General features: G+C 40.7%; 1 protein-coding gene across 1 annotated transcript; it reads left to right on the forward strand.

Moving 5' to 3' along the window:
- The first annotated feature begins 1,593 nt into the window (after positions 1–1,593).
- On the forward strand, positions 1,594–8,006 carry LOC116266900 (auxin response factor 9). The gene is made up of 14 exons (XM_031648359.2): positions 1,594–1,875; positions 3,808–3,926; positions 4,055–4,150; positions 4,243–4,299; positions 4,386–4,538; positions 4,901–4,985; positions 5,134–5,224; positions 5,332–5,496; positions 5,625–5,738; positions 5,812–5,887; positions 5,981–6,134; positions 6,233–6,888; positions 6,965–7,155; positions 7,258–8,006. Exons 2-14 carry the CDS (start codon positions 3,816–3,818, stop codon positions 7,364–7,366), a joined length of 2,058 nt encoding a protein of 685 aa, XP_031504219.1. The 5' UTR covers positions 1,594–1,875; positions 3,808–3,815; the 3' UTR covers positions 7,367–8,006.
- Positions 8,007–10,952: the final 2,946 nt, after the last annotated feature.

The raw sequence follows: 10,952 nt of genomic DNA on the forward strand, positions 1-10,952 counted from the left end.
ATTACAATATATCGCACCATGTGCATAAAACAATGCTGTCTGCCATCATATTCGAAGCTAGGTGCTAAAAAACAATTGCAACAGTCGATTCCACAGTAAAATCATATTGACCAAGACGGTAAAAAAATTCCAGCATCAACCACAAAAAAAAAACTCTAAGCTTAAAATACAACCATCATCGCAATAAAAAGCCAAAAAAAACAAAGAATAAATTTTTTTTGAATCTATCGTGGTTTCCATAAGATCTGCTTGGCACCACATATTAGATTATTAAGTCTAGTTATTCTACCTTTAAATTTAAGTTGGATTGATAGATCACTATGTCATAAAACCAACCAGTTTAATCTATAAGGCAGTTTCACTAGATAGTAATAATTTATTACTAGTGCCAAATGTTAAGGCTAAGTTTAGTGATTTAAGTTTGATTCATGGAACACTATGTCATAAAACCAACCTGCTCAATCTATATAAGGCAGTTTTACTAGACAGTAACAATTTATTACTGGTGCCAAACGCCATGGCTACGTCTAATGATTCTACCTTAAAATTTAAGTTTGATTCATAAAATATTATGTTTTGCTCAATCAATAAAACAGTTTCACTAGATACTAACAAATTTATTATTGGTGCCTCAATTTCACTCGCCTTTAAGATTTCTTTAAGACCTAAGCAAGCATTGACCGAATTTTGTAGCTCTAGTCCCCCACCCAAGTGGGGGATACTTCCGTCATTCCATGAAAAGAATATAGGGCGACGTAGTTATATCGACAAACGTGCATGCCTAGAACCGTAATTGCATTCGTCCATCCTTTTCCTGCCTGTGAGCCCACAAACACTCCTTGCTTCTGTTGGACAATCAAAAGCAAAGCTCAGTCTACGCGCCGGACAACGCCCCCACCACCCTCTCTCTATTAATTTTTTTGACCTAATTATATCAAGCGTGATTGCCATTCCCTCTCCTCTCATTCACTCACGTTAATATATATATAAAAAAAAACATTTAATTTAATAAGTTTATTAATATTATAATATTATTCTTTTTGCGCTAATATGGAGTGGCCAGAAACTTTTAGAGGTTTAAAATATTTAATTAGTGACTAAGATAAACGTCACGAAACCCAAAGAATGTTAATTGTTCGCTTCCGCAGTTCAACACGCTTTCGGGGGCACCGATGAACGACCTTCGAGGTGGGCCTTATTACCTAAACGTCCCCGTTGCTGTTCTGAGTAAATTACTGGAATACCCCCGATGGCTGCCTGAAGGGTCCGAAAAGGGGTCTGACTTTTTAGGTTTCGGGAGGTCCGGGGCCCGCGTGGTTCTCTTCTTGCTCTTTGTCTTCACGCGAACAGACAATGCTCACGAGACGAGACATTCGCTGGGAGTGGCGAGATGACGGAGTTGCCCCTCTGACTGGGGGAACAGGACGAAAGGGGCGGAGGCTTGACGGGGAATCTGAAACCGTTGACTGGGGGAAGTGCCGGCAGTCAAAGGACATGATGGTCATGTTGGAGCCTGTACGTGCAGCGGAAGCGTCGGCTCTTGGCGGAGGAAAATTTGGCAACGTGTAGCTCGGACTTTTACATATGAAATCACGTTGTCTTTGATCAACAGTAGGAGGAAGGGAAAAGGGAGGAGGAGAAAAAGTCGGGGTAAGCTAAGCCTTTGAATCACAGTTATAACGTTCTTTGAATCGACTGTGAAGCCAAGCGGAGGAGCGATGGTGGTGGCGCTTTTGAACCGGTGCTAGGGCTGAAGGGCAGGTCGAGTTTTTGAACCGGCGGGAGTGCTTGTCCTCGGCAAATTGCAACGGAACAGCATTGTTGACGGCAGCGGGCAGCATCTGGGAGCCATCAGCAGAATCTGAGATTTCTGAGGTATCTATCGTCTTTCTTCTTCTTCTTCTTCGCTCTCTCTCTCTCAGAGAGCTGTGGAACCTTAAGTCTGCCTTCCTTTCAGATGATTCTTCATCATCGACCTTCTCTGTGAATTGGGGCTTTGCTTAAGATAGAAGCTCTCTGATCTCCCTTCCTTCAGAATCCAAACTTCTGGAAATTCTCCTAGACTAGACTCAAAATTCCCATGACAAAATTGTCCAGCTTTTACAACCTTCATCCTCGGAAGGAGCCCGGGTCAGAATTCGCTGAAAAATTAGAATCGACGGATACCCATGTCGTAAATCTCTTCAAGCCGTCGGTGCTTGTCGAGGAAGAAGCTTAGCCGGGTAGACAAGTTATATAGGTTAGATGTTCTTGCTCAGGAGCTTCTTTTTTACAGAACTTTGAGAAAGGAATTTTAGTCGAGAATTTAGTCAATGGTGATAATGAAGTCGGAATACATACCATGGTGCAGAATTTTTTTTTTTTTTTTAAAAAGAAAGATTATTTGGAACTTGATTGTGGATCGAGCATCTCTGAATCCGGAAGTAAATTACAAAATGGGCATCTAAATATAAGGAAGATATTGAGTATTGAGGAATCGGCGCGAGCCCAATTTTTACGGTTATCATGATTCGACTGGAGACGTGCAGGGACTCGGAGTGAATAAGGATGAAATTCTTGAGAGGCACGAGTTTCAATCTCCATCAAAGTGTTGAAATCGAAGTTCTTATGGTGACCATAAAAAATATTGCGCCGCAACGTCTATTGGGGGAGATCTTGGGCATGGAATCATAGAATTTTGAAGGACAGTTCAATTGTGCATTTTATGCTTAAGGAGGCCAAGAAAGTTTCTTCTTTTTTGACATCCAGTTGCAGATGTAGCTCACGGCAGTGCTGTTACTTCTAGATAAATTCGGCGGGCCTGATTTTTGGTAAAATACTTGAATTATGCATCTGCCACAGGGATTATATCATCGCACTAGGAATTTCTGGCGTGCAGGTTCTGCTGGTTTTGTTTTTATCTTGATATTCGCCATTCTCTTCTCATCAGCAAAATTCCTAACTTTGGCTGCTGATTTTGTTGGTTACCATATAAAGATGGTTCTCTTGTGCATAGGGCAGACGGCACTGGAAGAGGCCGGAGGATTTATCCATCCAAACCTGGATGGAGAAATCCAGGAGTGTATATATATATATATATATATATATATATATATATATATATATAGAGAGAGAGAGAGAGAGAGAGAGAAAGTGGGAGCCGTGAGACTATCTGGTAGTTCTTTTGCAGCGACCAATCAACCTCGCACAGTTATGTAGCCTGTTGGTTCTAGCATGTTAATGAAAGCAAGGATGGGCGATGGGCCACAAGCCCAACCCTGTAGCTCCGTACTGGACTTGGTTGGGGCGAAGGCCCTACTAAGGCTCAAAAAGAGTCGGGCTCAATCCAATCATTATAGCTAGGCCAGGCTCCAGCAAGATACCGATTCTTATGGTGTCTGAGTTTTGTAACGCACAGAAACAAGGTTTCTGGGATATGAGCATACAAAGAATGTAAGCATTAGTGTGCCTTCGTGTAAGTCATGTTTCACCATAAACGGCTTAGAGATTGGCACATGTCAAGTGAACTTCTAAGATTGAATTTTATGTGGTCATCAACAATATGGTTAATCTGCCCTGTATAACATTTTTAGTGGAGTTTAGGAAAGGGCCTCCTCCCATCTTTTCTACCAACCTCTTTGGTTTTCGAATACTCACAACCTAGCCTTTTTCTCTTGGCATTTGAAAATGAGAAGCCTTCTTGGTTTTATACCTGTGATTTGGTTTTCATCTTTGTTCAAGAGTGCCTTTCACAGTGTTTTCTACCTTTTCCAATACCTTTTCTTTCATTCTGCAAAAATTCCCAAGGTTTCCTTTTGGTTGATGCAGGCAACTCCATGGACGATCTGCTTTACAAAGAATTATGGCATGCTTGTGCTGGTCCACTTGTTACAATACCTCGTGAAACAGAGCGGGTCTACTACTTTCCCCAAGGCCACATGGAGCAGGTTTGTGACCACAACCCCATTTCCTGGCTTTTCACAATATAAATTTTTTCTACACGTATTTTGTCTTTTAGATTCATTGTTTCCAGAAAGCAGCCTAATGTGGTGTAAAATCCTTTGTTTGATCTTAGCTTGAGGCTTCAACAAACCAGGGTCTAGATCAGCAGATTCCACTCTTTGATCTCCCCTCAAAGATACTGTGCCGTGTTATCAATATTAGGCTGCAGGTAAGCTACCTTAAATAGTAATTTCTACTTTGGTGTGGCATCATGATTCCTCCAACTGTTCAACTGATGTCTTATGGATACTATATTTGAAGGCCGAGGCTGAAACAGATGAAGTATATGCACAGATTACTTTGCTGCCAGAACCTGAGGTGCATTATTTTCTCATCCATGCTTTCACATTGTTGTCTTCTAGTATGGGCTAGTTGGTGACTGTACATTTCTTTGTTTGTTTCAGCAAGCTGAACTTTCTAGTCCAGATCCTTCCCTACCTGAAATTTCCAAGCCTAATGTCCGTTCCTTCTGCAAGATTCTCACAGCTTCTGATACTAGCACCCATGGAGGGTTTTCTGTTCTTAGAAGGCATGCCAATGACTGTCTTCCTCCTCTGGTTAGTTAATGTTTCTTTGTTCAGTGGATGAATGCTCGTTCAGCTGTTTCCCCTGATTTCCTTTTACTCTCTTTTTGCTTTGAGGAAGATAAAAAAAGAGCTTACCCTAATGTGAAGAATTTTGAACTCAAAAATTTTTTAGCTAAAATAATTGTGAAAGTTAAAGTATTTTCCCTTGGTTGATAAAGAGGAAATCTTTCTGTTCTTTTGATGGCCCTTTGTGTTATAATAATTCATTTTATTATTTTTGTTAGCTTGACATGTTGAAGCTGGCTATCGGGATGTTGTACATTTTTCACGTGCAAACAATTCTTCTATCTGTTGATGTGATTAAACTTTTTTTTGGCTATCCTCTTGTTTAGGACATGTCTCAGCCGACGCCAACACAGGAATTGGTTGCCAAGGATCTACACGGTTATGAGTGGCGCTTTAAGCATATATTTAGGGGTATATAAAATTTTTGTTTTGCAAAGTTGGATGTATTTAATAAAAATGTGCATAGAAATGTCTATTGCTCACAGATGTTGATTATATCAAATTTTGATTACCTGGTTAGAAGATGTCCTTTTGTTAATACTTGACATAATTTCAACAGGTCAACCCCGTAGGCATCTTTTGACCACTGGTTGGAGCACATTTGTTACATCCAAGAGGCTTGTCGCAGGAGATGCCTTTATATTTCTGAGGTGCCTGTGATTCTCCTGTGATCTGGGTTTTCACCTTTGCAGCTTTGTTCTTTCAAATAATGCTTGTGTCTGTTCTGTTTATGATTAATACGGTCTTACTTGTTCAGGGGTGAAAATGAAGAGCTTCGAGTTGGGATCAGGCGGCTTGTCAAACAATCAAGTTCCATGCCTACCTCAGTGATCTCCAGCCAGAGCATGCATCTTGGTGTTCTTGCAACTGCATCCCATGCTGTTGTTTCTCGGACACTCTTTACAGTTTATTACAAGCCAAGGTAACTTTTTTTCCACATGTGAATATAGCTCTTGGTTTTGTAATCTTGAAAAGATATGGATTTGAGTTTCCCGATTTCCCATGTTTGATGCTTGCTTTCTCCATGCTCTTTATAACGTTATCCTGCAGGACTAGTCAATTTATAATTGGTGTAAACAAGTACTTGGAGTCAATAAATCATGGGTTTACAGTGGGCAATAGGTTCAAGATGGTATTTGAAGGGGATGAATCTCCTGAGAGAAGGTATTTTTGTGCAGTTGTGGGCAATTTTAGCATGATATGCTTTCCTTGCTTAATTTGTACCTTCTTCTGTCAGGTATACTGGGACTATTGTTGGATTTGCTGAACCTGTGGCTTCACAATGGGCCGACTCAAAATGGAGAACACTCAAGGTTCAGTATCTTGATCGAATTTGCTTGGTTCTGGGGTTACTGTGCGGCCCCTAATTTGGCTTTCCTAATTAACTTGGTTGCGTATTGCTTCAGGTACAATGGGATGAAGCATCTACCATACCACGACCAGACAGAGTATCTCCATGGGAGATTGAACCTGTTGTTGGTTCAACTGTTCCTGCTATACCCTTGCCAGTGGCGCAGAAAAATAAGCGACCTCATTCACCAGTTGATTTCTCTCTTCTCAGTAATGCCTATTTCCTTGGCTTTTGTTAGTTCTTTCATTTTGCTTAAAAGGGGAGTTGTATTGAGCTGATTCGTTTACTGCTGCATTATGGTTGTTAGGAACCTGCAAGAGCCAAGCTGAATCTGTTTCTTCATATTGGTATCCTGGTGTTTCTCAAAGCCATGAACTGACCTCATTAAGTGGCGCAACAGATTTGGATGCTAATCAAACTCAAATTACCTGGTGTTCCAAGAGGAAAGACTCCATGGCTGGAGATGGTCACAATGTTTTCATGAACCAACCAGATGCCTTGTCATCGCCAAGAGTGCAAACATCATTGCCTGTCTTCCAGTCAGAAGAGAATAAAACAGAGACAATGTGGTCTTCTGTCACTTGCTTACCTACTAGTGACCTCCCAATGAAATTGTGTAGGACTGCAAACTCCCATCCTCATGTTGAAGTAGCTACTGACATTTACCCAGCAACAAACTCAAACATGTCTTCAGCTTATTCTGAACAGTCTGTCCAGAAGAAGGCCAAGCCTGAAGGATGTAGATTGTTTGGGTTTCAGTTGATTGAAAATTGTGGTGCTGCAGATGATTCACCTTTGCAGTCTTCACGCACTTCTTCCCCTGTTGAGGAAGTACATGTCCAACCAAAGTGTGCTGAGTCAGACCAATCCTCGAAGAAAACCAAGGATGCAAAGGTGACAACGCATCAACCGTTCAAGGAAATTCAGAACAGCCAGAGTGTCCCAACAAGAAGCCGAACTAAAGTATGTTTTGGTATAATACTGTATTTGTCCCAATTTTTTTGTATTGGCTCCTTCAAACGTTTTGTTCCTCATGTAGGTGCACATGCATGGAATTGCTGTCGGAAGAGCAGTCGATCTGGCCACTTTGGATAGCTACGAAGAGCTCATAGCGGAGCTAGAACAAAGATTTGACATCAAAGGAGAGCTACGACATCCATACAAGAAACGGGTGGTTGTTTTTACTGATGACGAAGGTGACATGATGTTAGTTGCTGATTATCCATGGGAGTAAGTGTTCAAGAGACAATTTCAGATTAGGAGACACCTAATAGATGTATTTCTCTATTTGTTTCTCTTGTAATTCACATTTGATTCTTCACATTTTGTCAGAGAGTTCTGCAGAACGGTGAGGAAGATCTTCATCTGTACATGTGAAGAACTTAAAAGCTTGAAACTTGGACCTGTGAACAAGGCGTCAGAGATCAAGCATGAACCTTAAAACATACTCATGTTGCGGACAGTGATGAAGGGTGGTGGGAGATTACAGCTGCAGGCTTTGAAGTCTCATTGCCTTTTTGGAGCAACGGCAACGCAATTGACCTTTTTCTACATTTGGTGGAGGTGGTGGAGTGAGTGAATGAATGCCGTGAATGTTCGATGGCCAAAAACTGAAAGTGGTGGTGGTGGTCTCTGTTCAAGTTCTGAATTTACCTTTTCTGTCGGTTTCTGGAACAAAAGGGAGTGGGCTAGTCATTTCAGGTTTTTCTTTTTCTCATTTTTCTTCGTGATTGGGGTGGGGGGAGGGGGGAGAATGAGGGATGGTGCTAACATGTTGCAGAAGATCGTAGTCTAGATCCATATGGAAGCTAAAGCTTGTGGCTCAATTTTCTTTTTATGCCTACTGTGGCTAGAAGCTAAAAGGCTAGTGCTCAAGAGTGTCGTAGCGAACTGCAACGGACATTGATTTAAATCTGTAGAGATCTGTGAATATCTGGTCATAGTGGAAGGGAGGCGTAGGAGGTTTATAGGATATTGATAAGGGTTGCGGCTGATGATGGATGGGGAAAGGAAAAATTTACTTTTCCACCATCATTTGTACATATGTGTTGCGTATATTGTATTTCCAGTTGACTCTCTCTCTCCCTCTCTCTCTCTCTCTCAGAGTAGTGAGGTGCTGATCAAGATGGAGCATTTATTATTATTCTTAATATTCTGTACACTAATCACAGTCGCTGGGCTGGAAATGTTGTTAGATTCCTGTTGAAGGTCAGATTTTAGTGCAGTAAAATTTCGAAGATTAGAAAGGAAATGTTCTTCGTTGCAGTCTTGCAGATGAATCCTCTCATGGAGTTGTAAATGTCTCCTTGCCCTAACACTTGCGAAAAGCTTAAGAATTTCTTTTGATGAGGAGCTTGGTTCTCTGGACTTTGTTAATGTTTCTTCCATCATTGCCACTGTGTGACTCTCCTTTCGGCAAGAGGGCAGGACTGAACTTCGATTTTGTAAATGCCCTTTGACATCCTTGATATGATCCGACATGCCTCTATCTGATCAGGTGTTCGGGATTGTAACGCCGAAGACAAACCTTTTTTAATCTTGCTGAAGGCCTTTTCATGGGAGCAAGAATTTTTTAATAGTACAGCTACTGTAATCTGCCATAAGTTATCGGCTGTAGGTACTATTTGTCTACTAGATTTCACTTGTTTCTTTCTGGCGTGAAAGGAGCGTTTAGTCCGACAATCAGATAAGCAACATAGTACGCGTCAGAAAAATCACCTCACTTTCTCGTTTAATCTCTCGTTATATATTTTCTGTTATGACATTAAAGTGATGAGGATTAACGGCAAGTGAATGAAAGAGCAGATGGTAAGAGGAGGATGTGAAGGGCATCGACACTGAATCGTGTCTCAGCCATGCCATTTTATTTTCAGATTTTTTTCTTGTTATCTTCGGAAAACTTGATGCCACCCGAAAAAGAGAAACAAAGAGAGATTCGTACAATAGTTATTTCGCTATCAATGTGAAATAACAGGCTAAACAATAAATTTTGGAGGCCAATGTCCTAGATCCTATTAAACGACACACAATCATAGTCTGTTTTTTCATTCAATTATTATTCAAATGAACTCTTTACTTTTTCAAGCCTTGAATCTAATATTTTCAGGTGAGCGGGAGGTTATTCAATGCTGTAGGGTGGCGCACTTTTGCAGTATAGGTAATTGAGCCACTCGAAACGAGAAATGACTGCCTATTAACTTCTGTTCAGGCCATTGCACCAACCTCATTGAAAATACCTTGAATCCAAAATCATTTATCAGCACCACAGGAAGGCCAGAGCCCAAAAGCCATCACCAGCTTTCAATTTGCAGAGGCAAATGTAAAAGAGCACATGTCCTGGAAACTCTTGAGCTTAGTTTGGGGTTAGACTGTTGTTCGGGGCCTGGCGGCTTTATGAAAGCTGGAAATTGGTGCCAGCCTTGTCGACTAAAGGCTTGCTTGGTGGTTCGTTTTCCATAAAAAAATGTGTGGATCTTTCAATCATCAAAAACCTTGTATACCGTGAGGACCTCGAATTTGGAGACAGACCATGTCACCATCACCTAAAAGGTCTTTCCCGCGAAAAACAAAAGCCAAGTTGAAGGTTATCTGTATGTTTGAAAAGCAAAACTTTAAAGATCTCAGGAAAAAACCTCCGCACAGACGTGGGTCCTTTTTTTTTTAATTCTTTACACTGAAAAACCGAAGAGAGAGAAAAATGAAAAAAGAAAAAGAAAATGGCCCTCTTGATGTGCAGAGGCCACCGCGATAGGGGTGCGGAACTCAATTTTTCAAGGTACAGGGCTTGTGCCAATGCGTCAAAATGTCACCTCCGCCACAATTCAACTTACGCATCAATGACGCTGAGTTCGCAGCAAGAGAGTTGGTCATTGAAAAATCTAAGTGGAGGCTTTGCTGTTCACCTGCCAACTCCGATCCCATTGGACCAGAATTCAATTAGGAACTTTCAAGTTGAATATCAAGAGTTTTTTCCATGATGAAAACGAGAAAGAAGACGGGAATTCTGCATTTCCTCTTACCAAAATCTCAGTTCAGACACCCAAAATAAAGGAGAAACTCGTTAAATCTGTTTCCATTTTGTACACTAGCATGAATGCGTACCCAGAAATCGATACTTTTGTACTGCAATGTCAAATCCTACAGATGCACAAGCAAATTCATTGGGGACATCCGAGAAAGTTTTCAATTCAAAATCATGGAAGTTTTTTTTATTGGATAACTACTCAAAAAGCGCATGATTTGGATAGAGTTGGAACAATTGAACAAGACGTACAATTCATTAATTTATTCAAGTAACCCAAACTCAGCTCATATTCCTCATAAGAAGCAAGCAAGTCGGTTCCTAACAAACATGGATTGTTTGAGCTTGTCCCGTGAGCTGCTATATTGATATAACAAGCCATGTTTTAGTTCACTTCACGCTCAAACTCGAGGTTGTGAGTGCAATTTAATTCTCACGAGATCGTATACGAACAATGTTGATTTTGAAATTCTAAGTTAATTTTTGCTTACAATTCTATACAAATTGACATGATTTTTGTAAGTGAATAACAGAGGACTTTGACTTGATCTCCCTCTCTGAAAATTAATTTAATACTTGGAGAATCTCTCTCCCTCTTTGTAACACACAAGTTAACAGCTCACTAATAGCTCTTGATTAGCAATCCTGATTTAAGTTTCAAATTTAATCTCAGATACCAGTCCCAGAGAGCTAGCTCGTGTTTCGCTAATTAACTTTACAATTTTCAATTTGGAAAGGACAAGAGGCCACACAAGCCCATGCCCCATTATGAAACAGCTTGCACATATAAATCCCAAGACAACCTCGCTTTCTTGTGGCAAGTTGAATAGGGAAGCACGAGTTTGCAATTTCAATGTCTAAATTCTTGTTGAGCCATGGTTTTGACAAAATAATACATTTAACTCACTACAGAGGGCAAAAGAATGAATGAGTCAACGTTACCAATTTGTAAGTCCTCAAAAGGCTTTGTAGTCAACAGTGCATACAACAGTGCACCTTTGCCTCG

Source organism: Nymphaea colorata, chromosome 13 (genome assembly GCF_008831285.2).
Source record: "Nymphaea colorata isolate Beijing-Zhang1983 chromosome 13, ASM883128v2, whole genome shotgun sequence".
In the NCBI taxonomy this organism is placed as follows: domain Eukaryota; kingdom Viridiplantae; phylum Streptophyta; class Magnoliopsida; order Nymphaeales; family Nymphaeaceae; genus Nymphaea; species Nymphaea colorata.

Bases quoted from the DNA above. Each gene is read 5' to 3' on its own strand.
- LOC116266900 (XM_031648359.2), top strand. From the start codon at position 3,816: ATGGACGATCTGCTTTACAAAGAATTATGGCATGCTTGTGCTGGTCCA. The intron at 5,739-5,811 runs GTATTTTTGTGC...TTCTTCTGTCAG, and splicing joins GATGAATCTCCTGAGAGAAG to GTATACTGGGACTATTGTTG. The intron at 6,889-6,964 runs GTATGTTTTGGT...TTCCTCATGTAG, and splicing joins CAACAAGAAGCCGAACTAAA to GTGCACATGCATGGAATTGC.